This window comes from Marmota monax, unplaced genomic scaffold (assembly GCF_021218885.2).
Source record: "Marmota monax isolate L192 unplaced genomic scaffold, Marmota_monax_Labrador192_F-V1.1 WCK01_AAM20220418_F8-fsc00035, whole genome shotgun sequence".
In the NCBI taxonomy this organism is placed as follows: Eukaryota; Metazoa; Chordata; class Mammalia; order Rodentia; family Sciuridae; genus Marmota; species Marmota monax.
The window spans coordinates 1,285,608-1,306,855 of NW_026691961.1; the positions used below are offsets into that span (position 1 = coordinate 1,285,608).

Consider the following 21,248-nt stretch of genomic DNA (forward strand, 5'->3'; position numbering starts at 1 on the left):
GGTACCACCCACAAAAATAATGGGAGCTGTAGTTAAAAATAACATGAAAATTAAAAAGGAAAGACAAATTGGGGAATAATTTGCAAAATGATTATCTTCTTAAGAGGAAGGCATGAGCATGTATGTGTGTATTTCAAAATCTGTAAGGAAAAAAACTCACTTTTATTGGATCTGCCACTTACCTGCTCAGTAAGCTGATATTGTGTAAATTCTCTGGTTTTAGTTTTCTTCCCTAAAAATTGAACCCTATTTCACTGGATAGTAGTAAGGATTATTTGTCTTTAAATGTGATACTTAGAATAGTGCTCTGCAAATAGTAGGCACCAATGTGAATAACTTAAACCACTCCAAAAACCTTCATAATTTACTATCATCATTGTGAAATTCCTAATAAACAAACTATATTAATATTCTTTCTCTAGCTGTTCTTAGATTAATCTGAAACTTGTAGAGGTTTGGTAACTTATCTGAAATAATTATCTTAAAGAGAGCAAGTCACTGTTAATTTAAATTTGACAGTCTCCAACCTGAACTAAAGAAAATTTATTCATTAAGAAGGAGGTAGGAAAAGAGACTGACACTGCCAATAAGCCCTAGTGGAAAGGACTCATCATGGTCCAAGGCTTTTTGTTTTTAAACTGGGGATTGAACCAAGGGAGCATCTTATCGCTGAGAAACACCCCCACTTCTTTTTATTGTTTGACAGGGTCTTGCTAAATTCTGAGGCTAGTCTTGAATTTGTGATTCTCCTGCCTCAGCTTCCATCTCACTGGAATTGCAGGTGTGTACCACTGTGCCTGGCACTGTCCAAGGTTTTGAACTATAATTTCCCAGTTGCAGGTAGAGCTTTTATCATGGAAACGATGACTTTAATGAATAAATAACACTCATTCATTAATTTACTCATTGAGAACTATTTTTGAGTATTCTTTATATGACAGCTTCTGTGTGAGGTCCCAAGTATAATCACTGAACAAAAAAGGCAAGATCCCTACCCTTATGGAGCTTTTTATAGCTGTGCTACATAGAAATGTTCTCATTGTAATTTAGTTCTCTATGAAGAGACAAGAGAAGATTTATTGAATGACCAAGAGACCACTTCTTATTATAAATTGTCTTAGTCCATTTTGTGCTTCTATGACAGAATAGCTGAGACTGGCTAATTTATAATGAACAGAAATTTATTTCTCATGTTTTAGAAGTTGAGTAGTCCAAGACTGAGGGGCCAACACCTGGTGAGGATCCTCTTGCTGTGAAGGTAAAAGGTAAAGAAAGCACACAAGAGGAGCCTGAACTTTGTGGGACAAGTTCAAGTCACAACACAAATTATCCTTATTATAAATTAATTAAGTCACATTTTAACTTATATATATCAGTCTTTTAAAAATTTGTGTGAATAAATTATTCCAAGTCTACTTGAAGCAGTGATAAACTCCTTGATCCTAAGAGAATGAAGTCTAGCTTCAGCTTTGTCATACCCTTACCAGAAAAGGACATTTGGTAAATCCTTGTGACTGCTAACTAGCTGACTTTGCTTCGTGACAACATGAATTCCATGGGTGCTGTGATTTTGAATTTTTACACAGTGAGAGACAAACTATATAAAAATTAAATAAATAACAGAAATATGGTTAGGTCAAAATTTTAAAGTCATTTGTACTGTACACTATAAGTTAGAAAAAAATTTTTCATATAATACATAGATATAATTCTATATTTTCCTTGACCAATTCTAAACTCTCTACTGAGGAAAAACTATACATCAAGGCCCAAATTAAAAATCTTTAAATATTTCTTAGCTGAACATATAGAAATACATTAGCAAAAATATTTGAAAACTCAGTGATACTATGATTCTACCAACTGCAATTGGGGGGAAGTGTAATCTTAAATTGATGTAGGGTTTTAGGGGTAGAAATTGTTTTTTTAAGGTCCTTATTACTTACTTAAAGAAGACTTCTTTCATGGTAGTGATTGAAACTCCAAAGTTGGCAATGCCCAGCTCTTTCTGATTCTTTTCCAACTCATCAAACAGAGCTTCAAATCTGAAATGAGAGAAAAAAGGAAAAAAGAAAGAGCTAGTGTTAGTATAGATAAATTTTACCCTGTTTTTTAAAGTTAATTTTATTTTCTAGTAAATAAGAATTTTAAATGTAAGCATTTTTCCCATTTAATACAAATTAACATTATCAATTATATTTTCTCTATTTTCTTAAAATGCATTTTGTGGTACAATATATAACATAAAATTTGTCATTTTACATAAGTGTAAAGTTCAAGTGCCACTAAGTATATTCATAATGTACAACCATCACCATTATCCATTTCCAGAACTTTTTCACCATCTCAAACTGAAACTTTATGCCCATTAAAAAGTAACTTCCCATTCCTTCATCCACCTTAACTTAATTTCTGCTTCTACAAATTTGTCTATTTTATGTACATAAAATACAATTTTTATCATTTTGTGTCTGACTTATTTTACTTAGTATAATTCTTTCATGTTGTAGCATGTATTAGGTTATATTCACTTTTAAGACTGAATGATCCCGCCTCGGGGACCTGCGGGGAGGGCCTGCGAGAGGCCCAGTAACATTTGGTGAATAAACTGTTATTTCCAGCTCTGTGACACATGCATCTGGAAGGATGGAGACTAGAGATCTGGACTTCTAAACTTCAACCAGAAAGATCAAATATGCAAGCCCTTCAGCCTGGTGGGGAGGTCGGGATGAACTGAAGTGAGAGAAGAGATACCTGAAGGGTCAATTAGCTTTGCTACCTAACAAACTGCATCAAAACTCAAGACAGGAAAGGAGAAGATGGCGGCAAAGGGAGTGCATTACCCCCGTGTACCGCGTCACTGTGCGGGAGAATGACGAGTTAGAACGGCTAAAAGGTATCTTGTAAGGAACTTCCAGCAAAATTGGGGTGCTCCAAAACCTAGAGGAAGGATTTCCATCGCACGAGGATCAGCTACGGGGGCTCAAACACGAGAGATTTGTCCGCACGGAGGGTCACGCTGCTTATTCAGCAAATCGCCCTGCGGCTAGAGTCTGTGGCGCGCACCGGGAAACCACGAGATAGCAACGCAAAGTTACAGCGCTGCCGTTTCTGCGGGCTTCTGCCAGCTGTTGCAATCCCCGTGCTCAGTGCTGAATTCTGGGTTTGAGACGGGGAAGGAAGCGGTCCAATTCGTTTCTCCACACCTGTCAGACCACAGAGGAAGCCAGCGGCCACCATCTTGGAGTGCTGACGTCACCATCCCTGTTTTCGACTGATCGCAGCTCATTCAGCCATAGAACAGGTAATTTCAGGCTGCCATTCGTCTGCGTCTCGCAGACAAATTACTCAGGCTCAGTGCTAAAGAACCTGCGGAAACTGCTTCTTGGAGCCTGCTCCTATCAGAACATATACCAAGCACAGAGCGGCCGAATTCCAGCTCCCAGAACTGCTCTGGCCCAGGGCGAAAGAACCCGCGGAAACTGCTTCTTGGTCCGGGTCCTGCTGAATACTGTGGAGGTAAATACCAACCGAGCCGTCATAGGCAGTGGCAACAGGATTGAGACAGGGCTTGTGAGGGCTGGTCAGGACTCACCCGTTGCTTTGGTCACCCAGCAAAGGGAACGAAATGCTGCCATTTGCATGGGATACCAACATGGCAGAGATCTGATGTCATCAGAAAGCGGTGGAGGAGAGAACTTCATTGATACCAGCGGCGACAGAAACAGTTGGTCTCCTGGTAAAGAAAGTGAGTCACAAACACCCGAGTCTCTCTCACTTTGTCATCAAGCCAGAGGGGCAGAGCAGAGCCGCCGCCCGCACCCGCAAGGTAGGCAGACCTGCGACCGACGGGCAGAACAGGCCCAGCGGTCCGCGAGCGTGGTAGGAGGGGCAGGGCAGAGCTGCCGCCCGCGCCTGCAAGGTAGGCAGACCTGCGACAGACTGGCGGATCAGGCATAGCAGCCTGCCGGCGTGGTACGCACGTCACCCCAAGTGGAGTAGGGGCAGAGCAGAGCTGCCGCCCACGCCCGAAACAGGCCCAGCGACCTGCCGGCATGGTAGTCACGACACCCCAATTGGAGTAGGGGCAGAGCAGAGCCGCCACCCGCGCCCGCAAGGTAGGCAGACCTGCGACCGACCGGCGGAACAGGCCCAGCGGCTGGCAGGCGTGGTAGGCACGTCACCCCAATTGGAGTAGGGGCAGAGCAGAGCTGCCGCCCGCGCCCGGAACAGGCCCAGTGGTCCGCGGGTGTGGTAGACAAGTCACACCAATTGGAGGAGGGACAGAGCAGAGCCGCCGCCCGCGCCTGCAAGGTAGGCAGACCTGCGACCGACCGGCAGGACAGGCCCAGGGGTCCGTGGGCGTGGTAGACACGTCACACCAATTGGAGGAGGGGCAGAGCAGAGCTGCCGCCCGCGCCTGCAAGGTAGGCAGACTTGCGACCGACTGGCAGAACAGGCCAAGGGTCCGCGGGCGTGGTAGACATGTCACACCAATTGGAGGAGGGGCAGAGCAGAGTCGCCGCCCGCGCCTGCAAGGTAGGCAGACCGCCACCCGACCCTGCAAGGGAGACTTTTCAACTATACAAGAGCAATATAAATATATAGGGGGAAAAAATCTCAAAAACACAACAGTTTCACCAAGCAGAAAGAAACGCGAGCAGTATGAAAAGACAAGGAAAGAAAGTACCACAAGCAATGCAGGTCAACTCAACTTTAGAAGAGGTAATAGCTGCAGCAGATGGAATGTCAGATAAAGAATTCAGGATATACATGCTTTAGATGATCTGGAGTCTCAAGGAAGACATTAGACAGCAAAACCAGACAATGAAAGATCACTTCGACAATGAATTACACAAAGAAATCCAGGAAGCAAAAGATCAACTATACAGGGAGATAGAGGTTATAAAAAACAAACAAACAGAAATCCTAGAAATGCAGGAAGCAATAAACCAACTTAAAAACTCAATTGAGAATACTACAAGCAGAGTAGAACACTTAGAAGATAGAACATCAGACAATGAAGACAAAGTATTTCAACTGGAAAAGAAGAACTAATACCAATACTTTTCAAGCTATTTCAGGAAATAGAAAAAGAGGGAGAACTTCCAAATTCATTCTACGAGGCCAACATCACTCTGATTCCTAAACCAGACAAAGACACTTCAAAGAAAGAAAACTACAGACCAATATCTCTAATGAACCTACACGCAAAAATTCTCAATAAAATTCTGGTGAATCGGACACAAAAACATATCAAAAAAATTGTGCACCATGATCAAGTAGGATTCATCCCTGGGATGCAAGGCTGGTTCAATATACGGAAATCAATAAATGTTATTCACCACATCAATAGACTTAAAAATAAGAACCATATCATCATCTCGATAGATGCGGAAAAAGCATTCGACAAAGTACAGCATCCCTTTATGTTCAAAACTCTAGAAAAACTAGGGATAACAGGAACATACCTCAATATTGTAAAAGCAATCTATGCTAAGCCTCAGGCTAGCATCATTCTGAATGGAGAAAAATTGAAGGCATTCCCTCTAAAATCTGGAACAAGACAGGGATGCCCTCTCTCACCACTTCTGTTCAACATAGTTCTCGAAACACTGGCCAGAGCAATTAGACAGACGAAAGAAATTAAAGGCATCAAAATAGGAAAAGAAGAACTTAAATTATCACTATTTGCAGATGACATGATTCTATACCTAGCAGACCCAAAAGGGTCTACAAAGAAACTATTAGAGCTAATAATTGAATTCAGCAAAGTGGTAGGATATAAAATCAACACGCATAAATCAAAGGCATTCCTGTATATCAGTGACAAATCCTCTGAAATGGAAAAGAGGACAAGCACTTCATGCACAATATCCTCAAAAAAAATAAAATACTTGGGAATCAACCTAACAAAAGAGGTGAAAGACTTATACAATGAAAACTACAGAACCCTAAAGAGAGAAATAGAAGAAGATCTTAGAAGATGGAAAAACATACCCTGTTCATGGATAGGCAGAACTAACATCATCAAAATGGCGATATTACCAAAAGTTCTCTATAGGTTTAATGCAATGCCAATCAAAATCCCAACGGCATTTCTTGTAGAAATAGAGAAAGCCATCATGAAATTCATATGGAAAAATAAAAGACCCAGAATAGCAAAAACAATGCTAAGCAGGAAGTGTGAATCAGGCGGTATAGCGATACCAGACTTCAAACTATACTACAGAGCAATAGTAACAGAAACAGCATGGTACTGGTACCAAAACAAGCGGGTGGACCAATGGTACAGAATAGAGGACACAGAAACCAATCCACAAAACTTCAACTATCTTATATTTGATAAAGGGGCTAAAAGCATGCAATGGAGGAAGGATAGCATCTTCAACAAATGGTGCTGGGAAAACTGGAAATCCATATGCAACAAAATGAAACTGAATCCCCTTCTCTCGCCATGCACAAAAGTTAATTCAAAATGGATCAAGGAGCTTGATATCAAATCAGAGACACGCCGTCTGATAGAAGAAAAAATTGGCTACGATCTACATACGGTGGGGTCGGGCTCCAAATTCCTCAATAGGACACCCATAGCACAAGAGTTAATAACTAGAATCAACAAATGGGACTTACTCAAACTAAAAAGTTTTTTCTCAGCAAAAGAAACAATAAGAGAGGTAAACAGGGAGCCTACATCCTGGGAACAAATCTTTACTCCTCACACTTCAGATAGAGGCCTAATATCCAGAGTATACAAGGAACTCAAAAAATTAGACAATAAGATAACAAATAACCCAATCAACAAATGGGCCAAGGACCTGAACAGACACTTCTCAGAGGAGGACATACAATCAATCAACAAGTACATGAAAAAGTGCTCACCATCTCTAGCAGTCAGAGAAATGCAAATCAAAACCACCCTAAGATACCATCTCACTCCAGTAAGATTGGCAGCCATTATGAAGTCAAACAACAACAAGTGCTGGCGAGGATGTGGGGAAAAGGGTACACTTGTACATTGCTGGTGGGACTGCAAATTGATGCAGCCAATTTGGAAAGCAGTATGGAGATTTCTTGGAAAGCTGGGAATGGAACCACCATTTGACCCAGCTATTCCCCTTCTCGGTCTATTCCCTAAAGACCTAAAAAGAGCATGCTACAGGGATACTGCCACATCGATGTTCATAGCAGCACAATTCACAATAGCAAGACTGTGGAACCAACCTAGATGCCCTTCAATAGATGAATGGATAAAAAAAATGTGGCATTTATACACAATGGATTATTACTCTGCATTAAAAAATGACAAAATCACAGAATTTGCAGGGAAATGGATGGCATTAGAGCAGATTATGCTAAGTGAAGCTAGCCAATCCCTAAAAAACAAATGCCAAATGTCTTCTTTGATATAAGGAGAGTAACTAAGAACAGAGTAGGGACGAAGAGCATGAGAAGATGATTAACATTAAACAGGGATGAGAATTGGGAGGGAAAGGGAGAGAGAAGGGAAATTGCATGGAAATGGAAGGAGACCCTCATTGTTATACAAAACTACATACAAGAGGAAGTGAGGGGAAAGGGAAAAATAATACAAGGGGGAGAAATGAATGACAGTAGAGGGGGTAGAGAGAGAAGAGGGGAGGGGAGGGGAGGGGGGATAGTAGAGGATAGGAAAGGCAGCAGAATACAACAGACACTAGTATGGCAATATGTAAATCAATGGATGTGTAACTGATATGGTTCTGCAATCTGTATACGGGGTAAAAATGGGAGTTCATAACCCACTTGAATCAAAGTATGAAATATGATATATCAAGAACTATGTAATGTTTTGAACAATCGACAATAAAAAATAAAAAAAAGACTGAATGACATCCCTTTTACGGATACACCACAGGTTTTTTATACATTCATCCATCAGTGAACATTTGAGTTGTTTACTCCCTTTGTGTATTGTGAATAATACTGCCATGCATACTGGTGTATAACTATCTATTCAAGTCCCTGCCATCAGTTCTTTAGGTTATAAAACTAGAAGTGGAATTGTCAGATCACATTTTAATTCTATGTTTAAGTTTTTCAGGAACTTAAAAAAATAAATCCACCTTTTAACATTCTAACTACCAATACAATAGGGTTTCACTTTCTCCATATCCTCACCACAATTTGCTAGTTTTGTGTGTTTTAATTTGCATTTCCTTAATGACTAATGATGTTGAGCATCTTTTCATGTGCTTACTGGCCATCTGTATATCTTTTCTTTGGAGAAATTTCTACTCAAATCCTTTGACCAATTTTGAAAGTTTTTTTTTGGTTAGATGATTGTTTCAATATTATTTTGTTGTATAAAAATGTCCAGTTATCAGTGGAAAAATGTTTAATAGATTATTGTAATTCTTATCATGAAACAAAGAAAAGTAGGCTGAAGAATTTACCTTAGCAAATCTATCCCCACTATAACTTGACATTTGATATATCAGTTTACTTTCTATATATAGCTATTTGGCAACAGTTACTTCATATATTTATGGTTCCTACATCAAATGGAAAAGAGTTCTCAAATTATAGGAAGAAGTGGTAAAATGGAGTTAGTCAAGTAGAAGCTGGCTACTAAATAAAAAAAGATTTAACCAAATAGCCAGGGTAATTATGTGAAATTTCTTTCTGTGTTGTATTTACATCAAGGATTACAAAGAATAGTTTTATCAGGAAGAGTTAACATTGTTTTAAGTTAACAAAATCTTCTATAGAAATCAATCAATTTCTTAAACATATCTCCAATTCTCAATGAGGGATTATCAAGCCTACTAATTACCCTCAGGCATAGTGATCTCAAAACTCCAATTTGTAAATTTCCTCCATTCTAGGATGAATTCTATTTCCATCTAATTTTACCTTGCTTTGATTCTTGGTTTTAATCTTATCCCTCAGTTTAATCTGTTTCCTTCTTCCTATGACACCTCTTCACATATTTTAGACCATTTTCTTGTTCTTTTTGAGTTTTCTTAGTAGAATTCCCACAGTGCTTGCTTGGTGTTCATCTTTATTTAAGGCCTCATATGTTAAAGGTTATTGTGTAATATTAATAAAATTATTCTTGTAATTCTATTTGACTGATTTTGGTATCAGGATAATACTAGCCTTATAAAATGGGTGAGGAAATGTTCCTTTTCTAGAAAATTTTTTCTAAAAATATTTTTGTGTAACTTTTTTTTTTCTGCTTCTTTTAATGTTTGGGAAAAATCATCACTGAAACTATGTGGTACCACATTTTTCTCTGTGGGAAGTTTTTTTTTTTTTTTTTTTTTTTTGAGATTGGGTCCAGCTATGTTGGCTAAGTTAGTCTTAAACTCCTGGGTTCAAGCAATCCTTCTGCCTCAGCCTGGGACTACAGGTTCAGACCACCATGCCTGATTCATGGTAAGATTTTAAAAAATACTTTTGAACTTAAAAGTTTTATTTAGTTCTTAATTGATTCATAATAACTACAGATATTTATAGGGGTTAGCATGATGTTTCTAATTATTTATATATTCAATTTCTTTAATAAATAAAGGACTTTTCAAGTTAAATATTTTCTACTTGGTAATTTGTGTATTTTCTCCTTGTCTTGATGATCAATATGACTAAAGTTTTACCGAATGTACGAATCTTCTTAAAGAACAAGCTTAGAGCTTATTTAAAAATCTCAAGTTCACTTTTGTTAGCCACACTGTGTGGATAGGAAGCTAGGCACTTGAGGGTATAAATACTATTTCTAAGTCTCTTCCTTGTTTTCTCATGTAAATGTACACATGTAAAGTACTAAGAACTGTGCCTGGCACAAAGCAAATTAACAATTACTTGTAGCTGCCAAAGTCTCAGAAATAACCAAGCAATTCTTGTCCTTTTATTTTTTTCCCTACAATAATGAATTTCTATAATTTAAATGGGTCATGGTCATTTTATTCTGGTTGCTTTTTCCCCCTCTCTTTCATGGGTTAGTTTAAAATAGAATATCTTCACAGTAATAACTTCAGGTATGAAAACAAAAAATGACACACTCCCAAAAGGACAATGATGAACACTTTTAGCTGGGATGGTAATCTCAGGTAGAATTATTGTTGTCTCTCTACAACTAATTTTATTAACTGCTGAAGTCAAAATTCCTGTTTTCTCTATTACAGTTACTGAAGAGTTTCCTTTCAAGCTATTTTTTACTTTTATCATCACAATATCTCCTTATATATGACTCACAATGCAGAAAAAAATGTGTGTACAAGGAACATCCCATTATTTGTTTATCCTTTTTAGAAAGCTCTAGCTACTAGATTGCAAACCTCTTCCCCCAAAAACAAACATAAAGAAAAATATCAAATAAGCCCGAATGAGCTTGTGAGGTGATCCTGTGTTCAGCAAAAGAAATCTTAAAACTGTGAGCTTCCTAACTCTACCTGCAAACAGCAGCTGGAAACATGGTTTGTTATAAAAACAATACTCACTAAGCTTGTTAGACCTGGAAAATTAAAAATGATTTCTGGTCACCCAAAAACCATAGAGCTTTCTGGATCCATCCATACCTATGTGTATACTCTTTGAGTAGTACAAATGATAATTCATCTCCAATATCGTCCTCCAACATGGCACCTGGAACATGAGACTGAATCATTGCTGAGATTTTTTCAACATCACAACGTGGTTCCCTCTGCATGACTATGTGATATCCAGCACCTGAGATAAACCATTTAGATGATCAAATGAAGATGCTTGCACTTTTTTTTTTACCCTTGTGAGACCAAACTTGGCTTTCCAATTTATCTACGTCTATAAGGAAGAAGACATGGTGTGTTGCAGACATTAAGTAATGACCATAAGGAAGCTCACAACTACAGCTTAGAAATGCTATTCTAAGAAATAAGATACTGAACAAATAATATCTTTCTTTATAATTGCAAAAATTTTCTTAAAGAATTACAATGATTTAACATATATTTGATACAACCAATATATGAAGAAAGGTCTTGTTATTTGGCTACTTATCATTCTTGAAACTAAAATCCTGATAAATACTCATTCAGCTATTACTAAAGCCCTGGGGATATAGTAATGAACAAAGCAGAGAAAAATTCACATCATCATCATCAGAGCTTACATTCTAGTCAAAGGAAATAATCAGCAAACAGAATAAGCTGAAACATATGTTGTGTTGAAAATAACAAATGACTGGTCACTGTAACTGCTTTGTTGTTTCTTACTATGATGCTTTAAAAGCAAATAATAGATCTTGAGCATGGATCTCTGAGCTAAGCCTAGATTTATAATCTGCTTACAGTAGAAAAGACTATAATTCCATTTTACAATTGAGGTACTTCACATCAGAGCATGAAGTGTTCTCTCCACTGTTTACTAAGTATGGGAACCAAAATTATTTTTGCTTAAAGCTAAAAATTGATGTATAAAATTGTCATTTCTCACCAGGTTTTGTGGTGTAGGCCTGTAATCCCAGTGACTTAGGAGGCCAAGGCAGGAGGATCCTAAATTCAAGGCAAGTCTCAGCAACTTTTAGCATGGCCCTAAGCAACTTAGCAGGACCCTGTCTCAAAATAAAAAATAACAAAAAGGCTGGGAACATGGCTCAGTGATCAAATGCACCTGAGTTCAATCACTGGTATAAAAATTTAACATTCTCTGGAATCATGACACAATATGCTTTTATATTGTTTTGTCTTTTTGAAGAATCTGATCAATAAGAAAATGCCTTCTTTTTCAGAGAGGTGAATAGTTAGTGAGAACTCAGTGCTGACATCTACATGGAATTTCCCAGGCCAGCCAAGAAGTAAATTCAAATCCTAAGGTTTTGATTAAAATATAAGAAATTCAGTTTTAGCAGATTTTAAATTTATCAGCTATCAGAAGGGATCTGAATGCCCTGGAGTATTATGCCACTTTTAAAATATGTAGTCACCTACTATATACTGATTTGTGAACACTATTCAAAATTACTATTATTTATTTATTTTTAGTTGTAGTTAGAATACTTTTATTTTATTTATTGATCTTTATGTAGCACTGAGGATTGAACCCAGAGCCCCACGCTCTACTGCTGAGCCAAACCCCAGCCCCTTAATGGTTTATTTTTAAAAGCACAGCTATTTAAATAACCCAGGCATACCCAATTCAGATGTCAGAAGCCCAGTTTTGGATGTGAAACCCTTTAAAGACAATTGTTCAAACTCAAAAAACTGTAAGGTGATCATAAACTAAAGGGGTATCTAAAATGACTTTAGAAAAGTTTTTTTGATAAATCTGGGTCCCAGTTTTGCTGTCTTTTATAAAGGGAGGTTGTTATTTTGAATTCATATAAGATATACAAAGTAGAAAGCATGATAACCAGAATAAAAGAGATAATTGTGAGCTGAATGAACCTCAAATATTAAATAAAAGTTCAAAATAATTCACCCTTAATTATCTTCATTTATATTCACATTATCTTATTTTGGAATCAAATTTCTATAATTTTATCCCTCAACAATACATTGTTTAATGTAACAATTTTATCTCCTGTCAAAGCTGTATACTTATCAAAGTCAAGAACTGCTTTATTTCACTTATATGATTATGATTTTTATTCTGTACTACATTCTTACTGTCTGTATATTTTAGCATCATCTCACCATAATGCAGATTTGTCTTTCTCTCTTGCATGTTTTTCTTTTCTATTTGGCATTACAGACTGAACCTAGGGGTACTTTATCATACAGGTACACTCCCAGTCCTTTTAATTTTTTGAGACAAGGTCTTGCTAAGTTGCTGAAGCTGGCCTCAAACTTGTGATCCTCCTGCCCTAGCCTCCCATGTCACTAGGATTACAGACAATATATTACTGGCCACATAATGAAATGTTGATAGTGGTTTGGCAATTGAGAAACTAAGATCAGAGATGTCTAGTTTCTCTACTTTCTCTCCTCATCAGTCATATAAATCTATCTGAATACATAATTGCATTCCAGAGACAAAATGTCAATAGGTATAAAAAGGGACAAATAAGCATGACCTGTACAAGCTGATACAAATATTTACTGAAAGTATGTGTTGAAAACAAGTAAGGAGTATTAATATTGCAAAGGACCTTAAAAATAATTATAATCTTGAGGCTTAATTTGTACAACAGAAGATCATTAAAATTTGGGGTATACAGATAAAATATAATTAAAATAATATTAAAATAATATTATTAAGGTGTCAATATCCTAAGAATGATCAAATGGAGAGAGACCATATATTTGTTTCAGGAACACAGAAGAGCCACAGCACTGCAGAGTGCCCATGGCCAGGATGGCAATGCGGTCACCCAGGGTGTCAGCTTCATCCATGTAGGGGGTGGTCACTAAGATGGTACGATTGTGTTTATACTGCATAAGGAGATTCCAGGTGAGCCTCTTTGAGACTGGGTCCATGCCAGATGATGGTTCATCAAGTATGATCACCTAAAGGCCAGGAGAACAATTCCATGATCATTGATAACTGATGCTATGCCACCTGTGGGTTTTACATACTATTTGAGGGGAATATATTTAAACTAAGATACAAAATCTAGACCAAAATAGAGATAAACTTTAGGAAAATAATAATAATCCCAAACCAAGGGATAACAGCTGAGCTAATAATATAAACCCTTTCTGATTATCATTGAGAGGTTTCCTTTTAGATTCATAATATTTCTCAGGTCTTATGCAGCTGGATTTTCTATGCCAGTTGGCAGGAATGCATATTTAGTCTGCCACTTACCTCCCACTTTGTGTGCTCCCCCCACTTATCTTCCTTCTTTAATACCTTAGAGCCCCCTATAAGTGCTATAATGACGGAGAGTTTGCGCTTCGCTCCTTCACTCAGTGAGCATGAAAATGCATGTTGATTTTCTAGCAGGTCAAAAATAGACAGCATATGGTCAATTTCCAAAGTATGCATGTTTCGTGGCATTCCTTTTATCTAAAAAGAAGAACCAGAATTTATATTGTGCATCCAATTTTATCCTAGAAAGTTCTCAGATCATTAACTTTTCTTACAGTTTTATAGAAATTTCTTGCAGATATATCCCTAGAAACATTTTACACCATTTCTTTCTTTTCTTTGAGACAGGGTCTCACTATGTTGCTCAGGCTGTTCTTGAACTCACGGTCCTCCTGCTTCATCCTCTGGAGTAGCTGGAATTATAGGCATGTATCACCATATCAGGCCCTAGTTTTATCCTAACATCAATAAAAATAGCATCTTCTTTTATTTGACTCTATTTATATCTAAAGAAGAGTCCCTAAAACAAGAATTTTCAAAGCCTGGGATGTAGTTCAGTGGTAGAGTATGTGATGATAGTACAGGCAAGGCCCTGGGTTCAATCCCCAGTGCAGAAAACAAAACAAAATGAAAAAAAAAAAAAAAAAAAGAATTCCCAGAACTTAGAAAGACATCTGAAGTTCATCAACAGAGTGAGGAAAGAAAACATCTTTGGCTTCCAAGGTGTACTGGAATAAAGCTACACACCTTTTTATCTACCATTGATTCAAGATGAAAAGCAACATATATACAAAATATATTTAAAAATTCAGAGAAATTCAACAATAAGAAAATAACTAACACAAAATTAAATATGGACAAAAGTCATAAATAAACATTATATATAAAAGAGAATACAGGGGGCCAGAATTGTGCCTCAGTGGTAGAGCACTTACCTAGCATGTGTGAGGCACTGGGTTTGATCCCCGGCACCACATAAAAATAAACAAATAAAATAAAGGTATTGTGTCCATCTACAACTAAAAGAAAATTAAGAAAAGAACACAAGGACATCTAATAAGCACATAAAAGATATATCAACAAGATTAGACATTCATTAAATGAAAATTAAAATCATAATTAGATATCATCATACAGATATGGTATTAACAATAGTAAATGTTGTCTAATGTGGTGCAACTGGAATTCTCATACATTGCTGGTGGGGTTGCAAATGATGCAGCCACCACAGAAAACAATTTGGCAGTTTCTTACAAAGTTAACATGGACTTTTCATATGATTCAGTAATCCTACTCTGAGAAAAATAAAAAATTATGTTCTACATTAAAAACAAAACAACTTTAGTCATAATCACCAACAGCTAGAAATCATCCAATTTGTCTTTAAATTGCTATACCTTGGCAGACCAAATATCAAACACTACTCAACAATTAAAAGAAACAAACCATACATACATATAACAGTATGGATGAAATTTAAAAGCAGTTACTCAGTAAAAGAAGCCAATCTCAAATGTTACATATGGCATTGTATTCTCAAAGAGTTAAAGTGCAGTGGTGAAGGATAGATGAATGGGTACAAGCAGGGGAAGGGATGACAACAAAGGAATAGCATGTAGGATTGTTTTGGGGTGATGAAACTGCTCTGTATCTGATTGCAGTGTTTGTTAAATGTGCTAAATTCTAACAGTTTAACATCTACACTTCCATGTTTATGATAGCAAGATTCATATCAGCCAAGAAATGGAAACAACCTAAGTGTCCTTTAAATAAAAAATAAAAAGTGTGGCCCAAATACACAATGGAATACTTCTTAGCCATAAAAATAATGAAATTCTGCCAGGCTTGGTGGTGCACTCCAGTAATTCCAGCAACTTGGGAGGCTGAGGCAGGAGGATCTAAAGTTCAAGAACAGCCTTGACAACTTAGACCTTTGGCAACTTAGTGAGACCCTGTCTCAAAATAAAAAATAGAAAGGCCTATAAGATGTAGCTTAGAGGTAAAGCACCCCGAGTTCAATCACCAAAACAAAAAAAAAAGAAAAGAAGTCTTATTATTTGTGGATAAAAAGGGAAATCATTTTGTTACGTGAACTCAGCCAGGCACAGAAAGACAAGTACTATGTGATCTTATTCACATGTAGAAAGTTGATTTCATGGAAGTTGAGAGTAGAATGGTGGCTCCAGAAGTTGAGGAGAGTAGAAGGAGAGGGAGAAATAGGAAGGGGTTGATCAATGAGCATTAAATTTGGTTAGAATGGAATCATAAATTCTGGTGTGCAGTAGGGTGACTATAGATAATGATAATCTATTATATATATTACAAAGCTAGAAAAAAGGATTTTGAATGTTTTTACTAGAAAGAAGTATGTTTAGCCCAATTTAAACATTGCACAACATACATGTATTAAAACATCACAATGTGTAATTTTAATGTTTTTATGTAACAGTTAAAATAAATCAAATAATAGATCTACATATTAAGAGAAAAAAATCAAATTTATCACATAGTTTTATAAAATATATCTCTGACTCACCACAGAGTAGAAAAAAAGGTGTTCCGCTAGTGTCAAATCTTTAAATAACAAGTCATTCTGTGGGCAGAAGCCCAAGTTTTTTCGAATTTCAATCATGTTATCTGAAATGTCAAGTCCATTAACAAAGGCCTCTCCTCTGGTAGGAGGATAACGACCTAGAATTATGTAGAAGACATACAAAAAGCTAATAAGCTTTGTTGAGAGAATATGATTAACACATTGCAAATTAGTTCCCCACATTCATAATCTATTTGTGAATTACTAAGAGAATTAGCACTATTTCCTGCAGAGGAATAGTTCAGAAAAATATACAAAGTTATATGAGGGTGATGGAATTAGCTCTCTTAATTTTCTTTCTCTTTTGTTTATGTATACTAACTTTCTGCAAAGGGCATGGGATATGTTTGATAACAAAAATAATTTGTTACATTCTAATATATGAATACTGCAATCAGATAATAACCTCTGTCAATCATATTAAGTACTATGTAGATACTATGAAAAAAACATAAAGATTGGGAAGTGTGACATTTGTCATTTAATTCATTTATCCTACTTAAAAATACTACTAAAATACACTTTTTAAAATTATATTTAAAATATACTCCAAAGTAGAAAACTGTATTCAAAGATGCCTATCCTTAGATAACTAATTTGAAAGAAGACAAATGCTCAACAAAAAGAAAATAACTACAGTATATGAATATGAAAGACACTACATGGACATTGAAAGACATGAAAATATGCCTGTTAGAAACTATATGGATGACATAAGCATAAGGAAATTTTAGTATGAAATTATCTTATGAAGAGCAAAATGCAAACTATCATGTTACACAGTAACATTAATGAAATATTCACTTTTATTAATAATTAATAATAAGCTTGTGTACAGGTGTACAGAATTTAGAACTTTGTTGTCATTAGGTTCATTCCTTCCCATATCATTACACAAACTCCTGCATTTTTAAGAATAAAAATGACAGCTCAAGGAAGTCTAAGTACCTGTTTCTCTACCGAAAAATAAAAGCCAGAGCCCTCCCAAACAAACAAACAACTTTGTTCAGAACTCCAGAAAATAAAAGGTTTACAGCAACCAAAGAAACTCAAGAAAAAGGTGACTGAAACATGATAAAATTTCTCCTTTAAATTTCTTCTTGCCCTCCCTGCTTGGTAGTAATCTCAAAGACAGCAGTCTGCATTCCTGATAAGGGTTCCAGGTTCTGGAAAGACCACACACGGGAGACCTAGTTCTAAGGGAACTGTGTTAATTTATTTTGCCCAGCTGAGGATTGCTGAAGGACTGAGCAAAAGTCTTTGCTTTGTTTCAACTAAGCTGGAACTCTCTCAAGATGGATAGGTGGGGGGTATTTTTAAAGGCAAATGGACAAGCTGCTACAACCTGGGGCAGGAGACAACAGCTAGCTGGCAGTCACCACAGCCCCTCCCCAACTTCAGCACAGAATGAGCGGATGAAACACTGCATTTACAAGCTTATCTAAGGGAAAAGAGTTGGATCATGTATCCAACACTCCGACTTTCCCAGAGGATACACAGAGGACAGGATTCTCAGTGCCGAAGGGACACTGCATACGCTAGTCATCTGGGGGCCAGTGAGATGGTGATTTGGAAAGGCAGTTGCCATAGCCCCTCTCTTTGGCTCATCACAGAACAAGTGGATGAACCAAACACTTTCAATCAATTCTTTCAATATCCGCCTTTTGAATAGTTTAATCCTTTGACATTAAAAGTAATTACTTGTAAGAGAGGAATTACTTCTGTCATTTTGCTATTTGTTTTGTGTTTGTCCCATCTTTCCTACATTATTGCCTTAATTTTTCTTTAGTTTTAGCTTTTTCTAAAGAGACGTTCTGATTCCCTTCTTATTTGTAATCACAAATACATATAAATTTTAAGAAATGCAATAAATTTAATTGCTTACTCTCTCTTTTTTTTTGGTGAAGTGCTGGGGATTGAACACATACGCTCACACATGCTAGGCAAGAGCTGTACCATGAGCTACACTCCCCATCCTTTAATTTAACCTCTTCAGTTTACTATAATTTAGTCTCTTCCCCAATAGCATGAAAATGAATAGCAAACCAAAAATATGGTAATATTTACTTTTATATTTGCCAAATGTTATGCTAATGAACTCCTTCAGTGCTTTTCTGGATATGTCTTAATTTCTCTATTACTTTTAAAGGGCATTTTAAATGTCACCCCAATATCTGCTAGTCTCAATAGTTTCTGATGAGAAATAATCTATTAAACTATTAAAAATCCTGAGTATATAAAAACTTGCTTCTCTTTTCACTCCTTTTAAATTTCTCTCTTTTCACAGTATGATTGCAGTATCCGTGAACTCTTCTGAGTTTATGCAGTTGGAATATTCAATAAGCTTCATGGATACGTTGTTAATCAAATCTGGAGTTTTTGACTGTTATCTTCTAGTTCTCAGCCACTTTTGTTTTTTGCTCTCTTTGTACAACTCCCACATACATATGTCTTGGATCCTTTAACTTTTGTCACTCTTCTTTGTCTTTTAAACTTTTTGTTCCTCAGACTGGATAATCTGTTGTCTCATCTTCAAGTTAGCTGATTTTTCATTCTGCATGCTTAACACTGGTGTTGAGATCCTCTAATAAACTTTCATTTCCTTCACTGTATTTCTTAGTTCCAGGAGTTCTATTTGGTTCCTTTTTATAATTGCTTTTTCTTCATTGGCATTCTCATTTAATTTTTAAAAAAATTATCCTAGATTTTTCTCTACGGTTTCCATTGAGATAGCTAATTTAAGGATTTGTTTGTAGGTCCTTTCTATGGACTTCCTTCATCAGGACTTCTTTCTGCCCATTTATTTTATTCCTCTGAATGGACCATATTTTCCTATTTGTCTACCTTGTGTTTTTTTTCTTGCTGTTGTTTTGATTTTTGTGGTGCTGGGAATAGAATCCAGGGTCTCATACAAACTATGCAAGAGCTTTATCACTGGGCTACATCCATCCCCAGTCCTACTTTGTGATTTTTCTATTGAAAACTGGGAATTTGAATATTATAATATAGTAATTATGGAAATCAGATTCCCTCCTTTGACCAGTTTGTTGGGGGAAAATCATACCACTCACATAGACTGCGAAAACAAGCGGGGGTTTCTCTCCTCATATCAAATAAAGTAGACTTCAAACTAAAGCCAATCAAAAAGTATAAAGAAGGACACTACATACTGCTCAAGGGAACCATATAACAACAATACTTGACAATTATAAATATTTATGCCCCCAAACAACAAAGCAGCTATGTTCATCAAACAAACTGTTATCAACTTCAAGAGTCAATAGATCACAACACAATAATTTGAGGTGACTTTAACACACCTCTTTCATCACTAGATAGATTTTCCAAACAAAAGCTGAACAAAGAAACTATAGAACTTAATAATACAATCAATAACTTAGACTTAATTGACATATATAGAATATTCCAACCTTCAATGAGAGAATATACTTTTTTCTCAGCAGCACATGGATCCTTCTCTAAAACAGACCATATACTATGCCACAAAGCGACTCTTAGCAAATATAAAAAAAAGTAGGTGAATGAAATCTCTGAGACACTAAGAAAGTAGTTCTAAGAAGAAAGTTCATTGCATGGAGTTCATTTCTTAAAAGAAAAAGTCAACAAATAAATGACTTAATACTATATCTCAAAGCCCTAGAAAAAGAAGAACAAATCAACACAAAAAGCAGAAGACAGGAAATAATTAAAATCGGAGCTGAAATCAATGAAATTGAAATAAAAGAAACAACTGAAAAAAAACTAACAGAACAAAAAGTTGGTTCTTTGAAAAAAATAAAAATAAATAAATAAAATTGACAGATCCTTAGCCATGCTAAAGAGAAGGAGAGAAAACTCAAATCACTAACATACATGATGAAAAGGAAATACCAATTGATTTATGAGTGTTAATTCTGTATGCTATTACTTTGTTGAATTCATTTATGAGTTCTACAGATTTTGTGGTGGTTGTTTTTGTCTTCTAAATATATAATCACATCATCGGAGAATACAGCTAGTTTTAACTCTTCTTTTTCTGTTCACATCCCTTTTATTTCATTCCTTTGCCTAGTTGTTCTGGCTAGAGATTTGAGTACTATATTAAATAGAAGTGGTGAAAGTGGGCATCCCTGTCTTGTTCCTCTTTTTAGAAGGAATGCTTTCAGTTCTTATCCATTTAAAATGATGTTGGTCTTGAGTTTGTCACATATAGCTTATATCCCTAATTATCTAGTGTTTTAATCATGAATGGATGTTATATTTTGTCAAATGCTTTTCTGCATCCATTGAGATAATCATGTGATTCCTGTCTTTCAGATAATTAATAAATCTCCATTTCTTTTAGGTTGGTTACTGGAGAGTAATTTGATTTGATTATATCATACTTTCTGGATTCTTCATCTTTTTCTTTTATTTGTTTTTAGTGGTGCTGGGGATCAAACACAGGGCCTTGTATATGCTTGGCAAGCGTTTTACTAATGAGCTACACCCCAAGCCCCCAGTGCTTTATGTTCTTTGTATGGTTGCACGACTGTCTACACATCTGATGAAAACATGCCTTTTCCAATTCTCATAGAGCAACACACAGAAGTAGGATGATTTTCCTTTGTACTTAGCTATCCCATACATGAAGACTACCAGTTATTCAGTACTTTCTATGAAAAAAGAAGGAAACTGGCCCTGTGGGGACTGCACTCAAAGGCTGTGGAAAAGACTCCATTCACATCATTCTTTCCTTTATGGAGGAAGAGCCTCAGTTCTGCACCTATTCCCATTCTTGCAGAGTAGCTCTGCCCATAAGAGGATTCCTACTTCTTCCTCCTTGTTCCTAGTTATCTCCTAAGCTCTATGAATCTCTTAGCACTCCATAAGAGGTGATACAGAA

General features: G+C 36.4%; 1 protein-coding gene across 1 annotated transcript in view; it reads right to left on the minus strand.

Annotated features, from left to right (window-relative positions):
• LOC124093499 (phospholipid-transporting ATPase ABCA3-like) overlaps window positions 1-21,248 on the minus strand; it is a 167,521-nt gene that overhangs the window by 79,807 nt on the left and 66,466 nt on the right. Inside the window, exons 12-16 of the mRNA XM_046445959.2 lie at window positions 16,307-16,435; window positions 13,813-13,968; window positions 13,256-13,466; window positions 10,560-10,710; window positions 1,947-2,045 (exon numbers count right to left, since the gene is read on the minus strand). Of these exons, the coding sequence (XP_046301915.1) occupies window positions 1,947-2,045; window positions 10,560-10,710; window positions 13,256-13,466; window positions 13,813-13,968; window positions 16,307-16,435 (746 nt within the window). The remainder of the gene's footprint in view (window positions 1-1,946; window positions 2,046-10,559; window positions 10,711-13,255; window positions 13,467-13,812; window positions 13,969-16,306; window positions 16,436-21,248) is intronic.